Genomic DNA, 14544 nt, shown 5'->3' on the forward strand with positions numbered 1-14544 from the left:
GCTCTTTTGCTTTGCTCAGGATACTGAAAAGGCAGGAATAAAATACTGTATTTGCTTTAGCTTATGCAACATCATTAACTAATACATCTCTGCCATAGCCATGAATTCGTATGTGCCACTGTTCTGTACGTACTGTAAATCACATCCCTAAAATAAATATTTGTTTAAGATTCATTTTTGTTCATGAAAAGTGCTTTTAAATGTTGCCAATAATACTGTAACACCAGGTGATGAGAAACCTGATTCTCCAGACCGGAGTGAGAGGAGGAGAATAGATCAGGTGAGGAGGGGTTACACACAGATTAAAGAGTGCTGTTCAAGTGACCGCAGAGCAGTTTCATGTCACTGCCTTTTCAAACATCTTACACGCTTGTCGGATTTTGAAAGGAAACATGGTCACGTTATGTCTTGTCGTGCTCTTAGTTACGGTCCAGTGGTCCTGGGCTCAGGAAGACCCTCTTCTGCCTTTCTCTGAACAGCTGGACCTCGAGCACAAGGTGCAGCTGAAGTGGGGATTTGATGAGATCCGGGGCACCATCTTGTTCGAGCTCACGGTCAACACCAGCGGCTGGGTCGGTTTCGGCTTCAGCCCCAAAGGAGGAATGACTGGAGCCGACGTCGTGATTGGAGGAGTTGGACCCAAAGGAAGTTACTTCACGGTAAAACCCAGACCGATCACCGTCAAAGTCACCAACAGTGGATACTATTTTATTCTTTTGATATTAATTCAATCTGAGAGAGTAGATATTCAAACTAGATATTACAATTATTAATATTTGGATATTGTATGAAATACCGTAAAAAAAAACCCTTAGATAAGTGCGAGTACTCTCTTTTTTTTTTTTTAAACTGGAAATTTCCAGTTATGTTATATGTAAACAAATGACATATCACACAAATATATGTTGTTATGACTGAAAATATACACAACTTATCATTAATGTTGTTCAGGACCGTAATGCTGTGGGGAATTCAATGCCAGCGATTGACCAGAAACAGAACTACAAACTCCTGTCTCTCACCGAGTCTGATGGGAAAACGGTCTTGAAGTTTGAGAGATCCATCAAGGCCTGCGATGAAAACGACTTAACCGTCACTGTGAGTCCAGGAATAACGTTTTCCATTTTTAGGCAGCAAGGACACAAAAAAATAGTTCCACAATATTTCAATTTCAAACAATTGCTTAAGAGACTTGAACAATGTTATCAACCTATGACTTAGCATTTTAAGATATAGTAAAAATTAAGGTTTGGATAGTTGAACAAATATGGTATTCCATGTCCAATCGCAAATAATGCAGGAACACTTCCTATTTGACACATGCAGTGAACAGGCTGGATAAATGTACTGTTTGTTCCTGGAACTGGTGTAATGATAAACAGAACACCTACTTACTGAGTTCCATGTCCAGTGTTCCGCAGAATTACACTCAAGGTATGTGTGCGATCTAGAAATTGTGATGCAGCAACAAAGAAAAGTAGTTACAACCCCTTTTATTGTGTAGATTGATCCAGTTACCAATGCGAGCAGAGGAACCACAGCACTGGTAAAACCCAGCTATGTAAGCCGTGAGTGTCCTCTTTCAGGTAGCTTTAAAACTAAAAATCTGCACAATGTTAGACACGCTGGGAACAGGAAGTTATGTACCGATTTGTTTAGGGACCCTCAATTTAAACTGAAACGCCTCCTTAAACAGAGTAACCTCACAAACACTAAAAGTCTGGATCACAACTAAGAGCTAAAGAGCTTCTCATTTTTTGGTTCATGCCTATAAATGATGTGTTTTTATTTAATTCCTTGATCAGGATCTCCCCATGAAGCTGATCTACGCGTACGGACAGACTGATGAAATCATGTACCACAGCAACCAAAGAGGCACAAAGGAGCTGAACCTGTTGAAGTACATGCCTCGGGTCAACCCTCCAAACAGGAAGTATTTCGACATGACTATGATCAATGTAAGATGTTTGTTTTGCTTTATTTACTGCGTTATACATTGGTGTTGCGAATACAGACAAGCAGTCTTTCATGTTGAATTTGATATTTGACTTACCAGGCTGTTAACATTTTACATTAATTTTAATTGTGGAGATACAGATCCATTTGGAGATACATTTAGACTAGTTTACAATGTTTACATTAAGAGCGTAGACTAGGGCAGGGCTGTCCAAACTGTGGCCTGTGGATGAATTTTAAGCGCCCTGCAGCATGTCTATTAAAATATATTATACATGGCCCGCAAAGAATAATTTAAAAAAATGTGTTTTCACAATGTTAACACAGTTTTAGACCAGATGTAGCAGTAAAAAGTGAGTAATAACAATTTGATAATAGCCGTTCTCATTTCTTTCGTGTATGAGAATTCCTGAACGTGCCAAAAGCGGAAAAGTGCAACTCATTTGAAACATTATTCATGTAGACATTAAAGACCAATCGAATGTAATTTAAGGGAGTTACTGTTTGATATAAGCAGTTTGCGCATTTATTTATATATATATATGTGTCAATAGACAAAAAGTCAATCTGTGTTATAATTATTAATATCCTACGTTAAAAAAAAAGTTAGGCCTATTTACAGATTTTTACATCCTCAACAAAACACAAGCTACTGCCAACTAAAACGAACACATATATGGAGAAGCATCCTGATTGCATTAATGAACTTATTTTTAGGCTATCCAAGATGTAGATGAGTTTGTTTCTTCATTAGAACAGATTTGGGAGGAATTTATGGATCCTCTGCAGTGAATGGGTACCATCAGAGTCCAAATAGCTGATGAAACATTGAGACATTTTCACTTTAGAAGATGTTAAATGAGTTGTGTGAGTATTGTGTTTGTGAACTCTAATTCTGACGGCACCCATTTACTGCAGATGATCCACCGGTAAAGCAGAGTTTCTCAAAACCTTTGTAACGAAGTATCAAACTCATCTACAACTTGGATGGCCAGAGGTTGAGTAAATTTTCATTTTTGGGATTTAGCACATTCATATTATCCCTTGAAACATTTGTAGTACCTATTCTACTGTTTCAGCTACAGTACTGATTATATTAATGATATTTGCAAAAGAAATTCTGCGATGCTATTAGCGTTTGCTCTTTATGTGTAAATGTAAATTTCGCCATGATGAGCTTTGATTTAAAATGCCTAATGTGGAAACTTTGACTTATTTACAATCAGTTCACTGTGCCGGCCAACCAAACCCACTATCACTGCAAGATCATGAAAGCACCGGCATTTAACAGCAAACAGCACATTTATCGCGTGAGTGAGTCCGTGAGCTTCACACACACCATCTATCCCGATCTATCCCGCGATCCGTCAATGACCTTTAACTCTGACTTGCTTTCATTATGTCCAGATTGAGCCGGTGATCACAAACTTCGACCTCGTGCATCACCTGCTGCTGTACCGCTGTCCTCCGAGCGTGACCGAACCGTTCGAGGCGGAGTGTTACTCATCGTTAAAAACCAACTTGTGTATGGAGACCATTGCAGTGTGGGGAGTTGGCGGAGGGGTCAGTCTCCGTTCTGCATCAGAAATCATACATTTCATTTCTTGATTGTATTAAATGATTCACTGTATAAAAGGATTCGTCAAAAAGAGTCAATATTTCAGATTCACATCCTTTTCTCTCAGGCTTTTGAACTCCCTGAGGTGGCAGGACTTCCAATTGGAGGCAACGTTAGTGATTTTTTCTACAGGCTTGAAGTGCATTACAACAATGCTAATAAAAGTACAGGTCAGTCGGCAACAGCAACAATATCGCATTTAAAGTGCTCGGAATGATAAAATACTACACTGCTTTATCTTTTGTCTGCACAGGTCGAGTCGATAGCTCAGGTCTGCGGTTCTATTACACATCTGAACTCCGTCAGCACGATGCAGGTGTTTTAGGAACAGGGCTTGTAATAGCTCCTTGGTACGCCATCCCACCCAAAGCCAAATCCTTCCTCACGTACGGTCTGTGTGACACTGCTCATATTCCAAAGGTTGGTGTGTATGTTGATCTACTCACACTCTCTTGATCAGATTCAGCGACTGACTGGATGATCTTGTGTTCTGTGTTCTACAGGTTCTGACGACGTCAAATGATCTTCAGGTGTTCTCCGTGATGCTGCACACACACTTAGCTGGGAGAAAGGTGCGAGTCGGACACTTCAGGTAAACATTTTTAACCAGTGACTGACCTAAAAATAGAAAAATCACATTATTCACACTCAAACCTGTGCGCTTTACTTTCTTCCGATGTTAAGCAATATGTTCGTGCTGTTTTTACTACTACTACTACTACTACTACTGATGATAATACCAATAATTAAATTTTCAAACAGTAGATTCATGCCAAAGCCATGAATTTGAATCTCATGAACCATTTACCAATGTATACATTAATGCAGTTTAAATAACCGTGAAATATATGTAAATATGACTCAAATATGGGTCATTGTGTGCTATGCTGAAAAAGATTAGCACCGATAAATGAGTCTGTTCCTCACACAGCTATCACATGACCCACCCTACACCGCTATTAGACAAAAAGAACAAATCACTTCCCTGTACCACAATGACAACAAAAGCCTCAAAGCTCATGCTGAGCTCATAAAACATCTTGGCTATACATTTAATGTAATTTAAGAGTGTAATACGATGCATTTAAGGTAAGCAGTCGTCTAGATTCCCAATAATAAAAAAAATGAACACTTAAAGGAATAGTTCACCCTCACTAAGTAACACTTTGCAGTGAATGGGTGCCATCTGAATGAGAGACCAAACAGCTGATTTTAAAAAAAAGTCTCAGTAATCCACACCAGTCCAGTCCATTCAACAATGTCCTGTGAAGTGAAACGTTGGGTGTTTGTAATGAACAATTCCTTTAAGCCATCTGTTTAATACTTTCTGCATAATAATAATGCTTTCTCCAGAGTGCAAGTTGACTCGGAAGCGAGCGAATAAATAAATGTCAGTGGAATTTGAGGTTGGAGGACAAGCAGGAATACACTTTTTTATAGCATCTATTATAGATTGTACTTTGGTCAGAAGAGATGGAGGTATTTATCCGTATGGACACTCATTTATTACAAAGGATCCACTGGTGAGCAGGTGATGTTATGCTACATTTCTGCTAAATGGAGTGAGAGTACAAACTGATTGGCTGATAAAAAAAAAAACAGCAAACCTAAGTAATCCACACCACTTCCGTCCATAAATAAACATCTTCTGAAATGAAAATTTCAGTGTTTCAATAAATCTGTCTCCAGTGTTTGTCTGGACTCATTCGGACAGCTCATTCTTCAGATGAAGAAACAAACTCACCTTCTTTTTGGATGTCTGACAGTGATTACTTTTGTTTGACCGATCCCCTAAACTGTGCAAAAAATGTTTATTCAATAGCTCAGTCTGGTCATGCAGTCGCCACATTTTAATTTTATTCGCAGTGCAAAAATAATGATCTCGCTCAAAATGTCTCAAGATAAAAGGTTTAGTAGTTCGTTATCTATTTCAGAGAGGAAAAGCAGATCGATTTCTTAGCTGTGGATGAAAACTATGATTTTGAATACCAGGACGTGACAAATCTGGGCAAAACCAAGACAGTGAAGTTGGTGAGTATGAAATGATTCGAATCATCGAACAGCTTCAGTTTATAGTGACTTCAAGCATATATAGTATGAAATATACACCCTGCACGATACCATATGTCGTCTAAAGGAGGTTTAGGTTATCAGTTTATCGAGAATTCAGTCAAACAAAACAATCTTTTGGTCTTTCAGGGAGACAAACTGCTGGTGGAGTGCACTTATAACACTGAAAACCGCAGCGCACTCACATGGGTTAGTATTAATATAACTGTTCTTCATCCAGCTTAAAGGAACGCTACACTTTTTTTTGGAAACAGGCTCATTCTCCAACTCCCCGAGAGTTAATAAGTCGAGTTTTACCATTTTGGGAATCTATTCAGTGACCTCTGGGTCTGGCGATAGCACTTTTAGCATAGCTTAGCATAGATCATTGAATCCAATTAGACCAGTAGCATCACGTTAAAAAAAAGATGACCAAGAGTTTCAATATTTTTCCTATTTAAACTCGACTCTTCTGTAGCTATATCGTGTGCGAAGGCCGGCGGGAAATGAAAAGTTGCGGTTTTCTAGGCCGATATGACCAGGAACTATACCCTGATTCTGGAGCAATAATCAAGGAAGTCTGCTACCAGAATAAGAGTACGGTTCCTAATCATACAGGCCTAAAAGACTGCTACTTTTTATTTGCTGCCGGTCACAATATAACTCCAGAAGAGTCAGGTTTTAAATAGGAAGAATATCGAAACTGTTCGGTCATTTTTAAGCTGTGCTAAAAGTGCTATCTCCACACCCGGAGATCGGGGGAGTTGGAGAAAAAGCCAAAAAAAGAGTGGAGTGTTTCTTTAATGCGCTGCTTGTCTACATTGATTTTTTTTTTGCCTTCAGGGGGGGCTCTCAACTTCAGATGAGATGTGTTTGGCCTTCCTCTTCTACTATCCAGCTATGAATCTGAGCGGCTGTATGAGCTTCCCCAATATGACCACTTTAAGATCTGAGATGGGAACGCCAGCTCTAAAGTAACCCGCCTTTAAACACTAGCGTCATTAAAACGTCATCCATGAATGCATTTGGCCCTATACATGACCATTACTTTTTATCTCATAATTGCAGCGCTTGGCTAAATACGATGTCCACGAAGACTTGGAACGACACGTCTATCAATCAATACCAACAAACGTTGAAGAGGATCGACCAGCTCGTCATAATTGCCGATTCGTTTGTGAGTGTCCACACCTCCGCGACATAAATCAACCTCTTGTTTAACAATCAAAGTTGTTAACGATGCATTGTGCGATTTTCCAGAAAAACATATCGCGCACCACAGGGCTGATTCCTAACCTCAGCGTCATCCCGTCTGCACCCTGCATGAGTGCTTGTGACACCAGAAATCTTGCTTTGCTGTCGCCGCTCCTCTGTTTGTTGGTACAGTTCATGCAAAAAACACTACTGATGTAATCTGCTGTCCTATTCATGTCTTGGATTAAAAGTCAATCAATCTAGATTAGGAGGTCCTGGCAGCTCCACCCTCACAGGTGTAATAGTTTCAAAAACAAAAATCCTACAAAATAGCCTATGCGTTAGTGTAATTACAAATCATATCAGGGAAATGAGGGAAAATAATATGAGGAGGAGATAGGTGTGTGTTTTTTGTTTTTTTTCTTGTGCTAAATAATTCAATATGAGTGTATTTTCTATAATGTTCTCTTCACTGCACATTAAATAAACAAGTGAACGCATTAAAACACTATCAAACATAAAAAAAACCCTAATGTTTAACAGACATACTTAAAAAAATAAGTAAAAAATAAAGCCAATACAATGGTTGTTTTCCATTTTTGCTGTCGATTAATTATTCTGTGGTTAATATCATTTTGTATTGATTAATTAGGAAATGTATTCCAAATAGTGGCTTAAATATTTCAGAATTAAAAAATGTAGTTGCTTTATTTGACCATTTCTAAAGATGTTTTAAATAGGCAAATGTAAATACAGTATGCTTTTTGGGGCAAAGCAGACAATATTGACTGTTATAATACTTTAATAAAACACTTAAATGTGAAAAACAAAACTAAAACGGTTTAACACTTATTTTTTCATTCTATATTACACATTAATATGCAAATTAGAGTTTATAGATACATTGTGTATAATGGGAAAACTCATTTATTGCCATTTATTGCCACTTTACACACATTTTGCACATCTAAAAATATATTTTATAGCATAGTTGAGAATCGTCTTTATATAAACAATGGTATAAAAGACACATTTGTGATTTTTTGGCTTTATATGTCTAACAGGACTTTATTTTTTAACTACAGAGGATTTAACTAGAGGTCAACCAATATATAATTTTTTCTTTTTTTGTTTGTTTTTTTTAAATAAAAAAAGTTTGATTTTCAGTCATATAAAGATGTTTTATTCCTTCATTTGATAACTAGATGCATTGCAGGAAAAAAAAAATAATATACACATAATCAGGATGATACCACTTCCACTTTTTTTTGTAATAAAGTTTAGTAGTATTTTACACGTAGTGTTATGTTATTATTTGTTTTTATTCAGTATAATTTTTTTTTACAAAAAATTTATTAAAAATTAATCGGTTATCGGTAAAATTCAATATCGGTCTACCTCTAGACATAACATATGAATAAAATATAAATTTTTCATACTATTTATTTTACATTTCATTTTAAAGTATACATTTATTTATTAACAAATGTTGCTCAGCTTTGCAGCCGCTAGAGCAAAGACTGTGACAACTAGCCCCGGTCGCCTCGTACCACGGTAAACTCGTGCTGTTGTGTTTACATCAATCAGAAGTCCTATTATATAACGCTCGCTTGACAGTCGCACAGGACACGCCCTCGCAGCCCGATTCATTCTCTATGTCAGTCGCTAGCTATATAATGCCGCTGCGAACAAGAAAGGGTCCGTACGGCAGCACTCACTGAACGTCTCATCATGTCGCAAGCTTCCGCCGCTCCGCCGAACTTCTCGTGGGTCGAACCGCGCAAGCTCGCCGGACTCGCCTGCCCCTCAGAGACGCAGCACTACAGGTTCCTGGTGGAGAACGGCATCAGACACCTGGTGTGCCTGCTGGAGTCCAAACCACCGAAATGCGACACGTGTCCGGAGCTCGTCCTGCATCACATCAGCGTGGTGGACTTCACTCCGCCGAGTCTGCCTCAGATCCGGAGCTTCCTGAGCATCGTGGAGGAAGCCAACGCTAAAGGGGAGGTGAGGGAGGAGCGCTTTTTACAGTGCTTTAATAGCGCGGGTCTGTCTAAATGAGAGTCTACAGCTTAATTTTGACCCATTATTTACAAGTTAGACGCGGTGTGAACTTAAGATATATTTTTATTGGGAAACAGCATCCGTTTCCTGTTTAAAAGTTCTCTTCCGCAAGGGGGCGCTTAGCGGGTAAACAACCGAATACGCCATTGACGTTTTTTTTTTTTTTTTTTTTTTTTGTATTAAAAAAATTACAACACTAAAAACATGAAATTGTATTTGTCCGAATCTAAAACAAAAAATAAAAAAATTACATATAAAAAAACAACATTCTTAATCTGTAACCATAAACGGCTCTTATTGGTCTAACTTGTACAGCGCGGAAAAAAGTAACGTCTAGCACGTGACGCTGTCGAGCGGGCGCTCCTCTTAATATTCTGGACAAAAATGAAAATGAAAATTATATTTCAAATTACTACTATATTAATAGTCGTGGACCGTTTTTTTTTGTCTAATATTGTGAATTTGTAATTTGTTTGAGAAACTGATTTAAAAATACATACAGTATAATACAATTATGAATTTGTAGGTTATATATTTAGACAAAAATATTTCCTTTTTGTTTAAGAAAGATCGTTATATGAATGTAATAAAAAGTAAATGTAAAAGTGTTAAACACTTGTGGTCAAAACCTCATTTTATATAATACTTTATGACTATATAGTAGCTTACTGAAACAGAAATGCTATAAAACATTTCCAAATAAGAACTGTCACCTGTCTCTCTCTATATATATGTATCTACACATTTTATAATTTTGTGTAACAACATTATTAAGTGTTATAAGTGTCAACCAAATTTGTAGTGTTTTCATAAACGTCCATATAAAAGCTGATTTTGGTTCTTTGTGCTCCTCAGGCCGTTGCAGTTCACTGCATGCACGGTCACGGCCGGACGGGCACCATGCTGGCCTGCTACCTGGTTAAAACAAGAAACATCTCAGGTCTGGAAGCCATCAAAGAAATCCGACGCCTTCGAAAAGGGTCCATTGAGACAAAAGAGCAAGAGAAAGCAGTGATAGAGTTTCATAAATACATCCAAAACTGCTCTCAAAACTGTTGTCAAAAGCGTTAACTCCACGCGTACAATTCTGTCTGTGACCCATGTTTTTCAGCTGATATCACCGTGAGAGAATTTAGGTAGTTTATAAATGAAGTTTTTTTTTTTAAAATTTAAGCACACAATATGTACATTGGGTTAATAATGTTTGTTTGTATTCATCTCTACAAACTAATCAAAATATGCATTAAAAATAAAATTGACCATGACTTGATTTCACCTTTTTCTTACATGTTATCATTTTCTAAATACAATTTTTTTTGTGTGCGAGTCAAAGTAGAAATAGTTTGGTATAATGATCTTTTTTTATAATGGAATAAAAGTCATTGAAATTCTATATATGTATATCTATCAATATCTATTTGTCAGCATAATCTTATTTTGTTTAAATGAAGTCAATATATAAAATATGATAATCCTAGTCCTATTTTATAAATAGATTTGCTTTTTCATTTGAAACAAAACACGAAAAAAAACAACAACACGCATGTATATATACGTGCGTATATATATATATTTTTTTGTGTGTGTGTATCTATCTATCTATAATATATAAAAGTACATAACCTCAATAAACCTTCAATATTGGATCAGCGTAATCAAAAAAACATTTATTCTGACAAAGTAGACAATTTTTCAGCTTATTTGTAAAATCCATATTTATTTATGATTTACAAAAGCCTATGTAACAACCATTAAAATGAATCAAATGAATTTGTCTTTAACCTAAAATTAAAACACGACCGTGTGTGTGTGTGTGTGTGTGTGTGTGTGTATGCGTGTCAGATTATGTTTCTCAAAGTGGCAAAAAAAAAAAAATAGGATATCGACGTCACCCTTCTGCATCATTTGATTTACAAAGTCGGTGTTCTCTGGAAAATTATTTACACAGGCGCCAACAGGTCTAGACTATAAATGAAAAGACGCAGGTGCTTCAAACTGAAGAGACATTTAAATAAACATCCGCAAATACTGTGGGCCGAGGGAAGCAGTGGCCTACCGTGTGTTTAAACCCCACGTTTGTCCTGCAGACTCTATCCGGACTCATTAAAACAAACAAATCTCTCACTATGTCAATAAGGTTCGAATAAATACCTGCTAATCAAAAGGCTCCCGCATCTCATTTCCACAAAACCTCTTTATTCAAATCAACGCTTTTTTTTTTTAATTAACATTATACTACCGTCAAACTTCGCTTCGCCAGCATCGTCCGGCTACTGCGTCACGTCGCCCGGTGCCTTTAGACAAACTCAAACATTTTATAAAAGTGGCAAACCTCTGCGCTCTTACGGAATGACACGCTTGCAGACGGCGCATTAAAATAATCAAGAAAACAAAAAAAAACAAAACAAAAAAAAAAGACTACATTCTCGAAGGAAATTCACAAATGGCGCTAACAAGGTCGCTCGTTTTCGGAGCAAAAATCAGACACGGGGATGGCGGGAAGGTGCCTGCGTGTCCGTGAACGCGGAAGAACCGGCTGGAAAAATAAAATAAGAAACAGTGCGAAAAAAAAAAAAAAAAAAAAGCCTCCTATATAAGTTTCGTTCACGCGCTACTGTTGAGCTGTGCGATAATATTCGGGGGCCGTAGTGGACCCCTATTTTGTACTGAGAGCTGTTTACGTTGGTCTATTATATCGGCACTTTCAAAAAAAAATAAAAAACAATAATTTGTGGAAAGATGTAGAAAGAGACTAAAATAACACCATAAAATATCCCATATTACTGCCTATTTAAAAAAAAAAAAATAATAAAATGAGCAAAGAATGCTTCATTTTCTGAATAACATTTCACGAACAAAAATATACCCCCTTCATGTCATTTCAGTTTTCTTATTAATATAATTAAAACAATTTACAGTGCTTTATTATAATATATCTTTCAAGGGAATTTACGGGAATATCGTCTCTTATTGCAGCTAAACGGTACTTAATCGTCCGGTTGTTCAACGAAACCCAAAAAGAACGTTTGGAAATGACCGGGAAGCCAGAGTTGTGTGGATGGGTCATGTGTTGGCAATTAGTCCTGCTAGGGCTCTTCGCTACTGCTTTATGTTCAGTTCGTTCTCCAGTTCCATGAGCTTCCGGGACGCTTTGACTTTATTTGACACTTCCTTTCCCTGCGAGAAGAGTCTCTGGCGCTCCTTAAACGTCAGGTTTTCTGGAGCTCCTCCTATTGTGTTCTCCTGGTCGGGGCTGCTGCAATTAAAAAAGCAATCATTAATCTTAATGAAATAATTTGCTTTTCCTTACATCATTCCGAACCTTACTTTCATGGAATACAAAAGGATAGAAAACTTCTTCATTTGTGTGCGTTTAAATGCGGCACGTCAAACTGCATCACGCCAGATCTGGCACAAAATTAAACTAAATGCAGTTATGACCAAATAACGACTTGTATTTCAGATTTTCCTTGCGCAAAGTTATTATATGCCATCAGAAGACTTGAGGTATAGCACAAATAATGAAAATGGACTACTGCTGTGGTATACTAAAGGTGTTTGCGTTTCATATTTTGACAGTCCTAGTCTATAAAAAGTCTTATGTTCCTCAGTTAAATAATCAAGTTATGTAGAGGCTTGGAATGACATTAAGGTCAATAAATGATGACTGAAGTTTGAAAGCATTGATAAATGTCCTAAATAGACGGGTTCTTCTTCCACACCCAAAGCTGTGAGCTCAGAGCTCGCTGAAGGGATAATGCTGTTTGTGGAGGCTTACTGAACAGTCCAGCCCAAGCATGTCACCTCTGCTTTACATGCATCACACAAGCACGAACGTTTTTTGGTTTCAAAACACATTCCAGGTGAATGAGTGCGCTCCTCACCCTTTTGTCCACTTCTCTCGCGGGTCCTTGTAAATCTCTCCTGATCCTAGTCCTGTTGTGTTTCCAGTGTATGAATTAAATCCTGTTTTAATTTTGTCAAATGTAAAAACAACGTGAATTTCACAAGAAATATCAACAGTGTCATTTCAAGAGCGATTAGCAAGATAATTGCAAAAGCTGCTGGGCTCATTGTGGTGAACTGCATTATTTAACATTTAAACATTTTAAATTAAATTCAAAGTTATAGACAAAGTTGTGTGTATATACACGCATATATATTTTTTCAAAAATATATATGTATAAGCATGCATTTATTAATACTTTTATATTTAAACATTATAGTGCTAAAAATGAATAAAAATAATTTAACAACAAAATATATATAAATTATATATTAAATATTGCATATATTATATAATAGTGCTGTCAAATGATTAATTGCATCCTTAAGTTTTTGTTTGCATATGCGCTCTGTTTATATTTGTTATGCATCTATGTATATGTTTTTTTTTATATATATATATATATATATATATATATATATATATATATATATATATATATGCACATATATACATACACACACATGCATGTAAACCTTACAAAAATTTGGTTAAATATACTTATTTATAGTAATAATTAATAATACACAGAACATATGCATATTATGCAAACAAAAAATTAACCACAACTAACAGTCAATACCTTTTTATATTTTATAAACACACATTATATATATATGTGTGTGTGTGTGATAACTAAAAAAAAAAAAAAACTTTAAAACTTTATAAAAAAAAATACATTTCTATATAAATATACAGTACATCTTTTTTATTGACTTATAGACGATCTGTTTAACTGAGCAGTTCAGCTCCACCATTGGCCCAGCAACTTCTGTTTTTTACAGGACTCCACAGACCAGAAGCTGAACAGCGAGAAGAAAGCTGGTTTAGTTAGTGTTAAAGCATTCCAAAGCACACCTGACACGAGGTCTGTGGATCACAGGTCAAAAGGTCAAAGGTGGAGGTCAAGCACCAGCTGCTTCTAAACTTGTCTGGCGTTGAGCAACGTCTGTAAGCGAGACGCTCCCCAACTCCGCACAGCTGGCCAATCAAAGACCCCCACCGCTGACCTACCATAGGCGTCGTCTGAGGCTCACGTGTCCTTGTGTCTGTCAGGGCGAAGGGACGGTCCGCACTCAACCAGAGAACGGCACACTTTGACTCTAACCAATGGGGTGCAAGAGCACCGCCGCAATCCAAATGCATGTGGACGCTTTCACTGATTGACTGGTAATGAAATGAGTTTGGGCCGGAGGGAGAAAGACACAAACACATTGACTTGTGAACCAAAAAAAAAAAATAAAAACCTTCTCCGCTGGTGACGACCAAGTACCTCAAGAGCAAAACGGGGCAGCTGGTGGTTCAGAAAGGAAGAAAACGCTCAATTAGCGGTAAAAGTTTTTGTTTCCGCGGCCAAATGTGTTTCATAATGTGGTTTTGAGTTCAATGCAAAATACGAAGCAGTGGTCTATATTTATTTGCATTTTCGAATCAAGCTGTATTCATAAAATCGGGAAGAGAATGATAGATTCCCTCGGGAGCATTTAAGGGTTTTTAATGGCGGTTTGTGATTTCTGAGATACGTGGTTCATGTAACTCCAAAGTCAGACCTTAAAAATGAGTTTCGAAATCTTAGTTTTCTCAGATTTTATAGCTCCAGTCCGTTCTACACTCTAAAAGTAGTTGAAATACTATACTAATACTAGTTACATAAAGT

At 37.1% G+C, this 14544-nt stretch overlaps 3 protein-coding genes across 24 annotated transcripts in view; 2 read left to right on the top strand and 1 right to left on the bottom strand.

Moving 5' to 3' along the window:
* The first annotated feature begins 389 nt into the window (after window positions 1-389).
* LOC122325008 (DBH-like monooxygenase protein 2 homolog) lies at window positions 390-7638 on the top strand. The gene is made up of 13 exons (XM_043219823.1): window positions 390-659; window positions 952-1098; window positions 1806-1958; window positions 3183-3266; window positions 3364-3519; window positions 3642-3744; window positions 3828-3994; window positions 4078-4166; window positions 5509-5605; window positions 5774-5833; window positions 6467-6597; window positions 6692-6800; window positions 6884-7638. The coding sequence occupies exons 1-13, from the start codon at window positions 393-395 to the stop codon at window positions 7034-7036; spliced, it is 1716 nt and encodes a 571-aa protein (XP_043075758.1). The 5' UTR covers window positions 390-392; the 3' UTR covers window positions 7037-7638.
* A 543-nt stretch (window positions 7639-8181) lies between these two features.
* On the top strand, window positions 8182-10146 carry dusp23a (dual specificity phosphatase 23a). The gene is made up of 2 exons (XM_043219825.1): window positions 8182-8824; window positions 9737-10146. Exons 1-2 carry the CDS (start codon window positions 8549-8551, stop codon window positions 9950-9952), a joined length of 492 nt encoding a protein of 163 aa, XP_043075760.1. The 5' UTR covers window positions 8182-8548; the 3' UTR covers window positions 9953-10146.
* A 383-nt stretch (window positions 10147-10529) lies between these two features.
* afdna (afadin, adherens junction formation factor a) overlaps window positions 10530-14544 on the bottom strand; it is a 102075-nt gene continuing 98060 nt past the window's right edge. For 7 of the 22 annotated variants that reach the window (XM_043220630.1, XM_043220631.1, XM_043220627.1 and 4 more), the window contains 2 exons: window positions 12766-12847; window positions 10531-12134 (listed from right to left, as the gene is read on the bottom strand). In XM_043220630.1, the coding sequence (XP_043076565.1) occupies window positions 11981-12134; window positions 12766-12847 (236 nt within the window). In that variant the 3' untranslated portion in view covers window positions 10531-11980. Of the gene's footprint in view, window positions 12138-12765; window positions 12848-14544 lie in introns of all 22 variants that reach the window. The other 15 variants (XM_043220632.1, XM_043220614.1, XM_043220618.1 and 12 more) reach the window with 5 other exon arrangements.

Source organism: Puntigrus tetrazona, chromosome 20 (assembly GCF_018831695.1).
Source record: "Puntigrus tetrazona isolate hp1 chromosome 20, ASM1883169v1, whole genome shotgun sequence".
NCBI lineage: Eukaryota > Metazoa > Chordata > Actinopteri > Cypriniformes > Cyprinidae > Puntigrus > Puntigrus tetrazona.

Bases quoted from the DNA above. Each gene is read 5' to 3' on its own strand.
- dusp23a (XM_043219825.1), top strand. From the start codon at position 8,549: ATGTCGCAAGCTTCCGCCGCTCCGCCGAACTTCTCGTGGGTCGAACCG. The intron at 8,825-9,736 runs GTGAGGGAGGAG...TGTGCTCCTCAG, and splicing joins AAGCCAACGCTAAAGGGGAG to GCCGTTGCAGTTCACTGCAT.
- LOC122325008 (XM_043219823.1), top strand. From the start codon at position 393: ATGGTCACGTTATGTCTTGTCGTGCTCTTAGTTACGGTCCAGTGGTCC. The intron at 1,959-3,182 runs GTAAGATGTTTG...ATTTACAATCAG, and splicing joins TCGACATGACTATGATCAAT to TTCACTGTGCCGGCCAACCA. The intron at 3,267-3,363 runs GTGAGTGAGTCC...CATTATGTCCAG, and splicing joins GCAAACAGCACATTTATCGC to ATTGAGCCGGTGATCACAAA.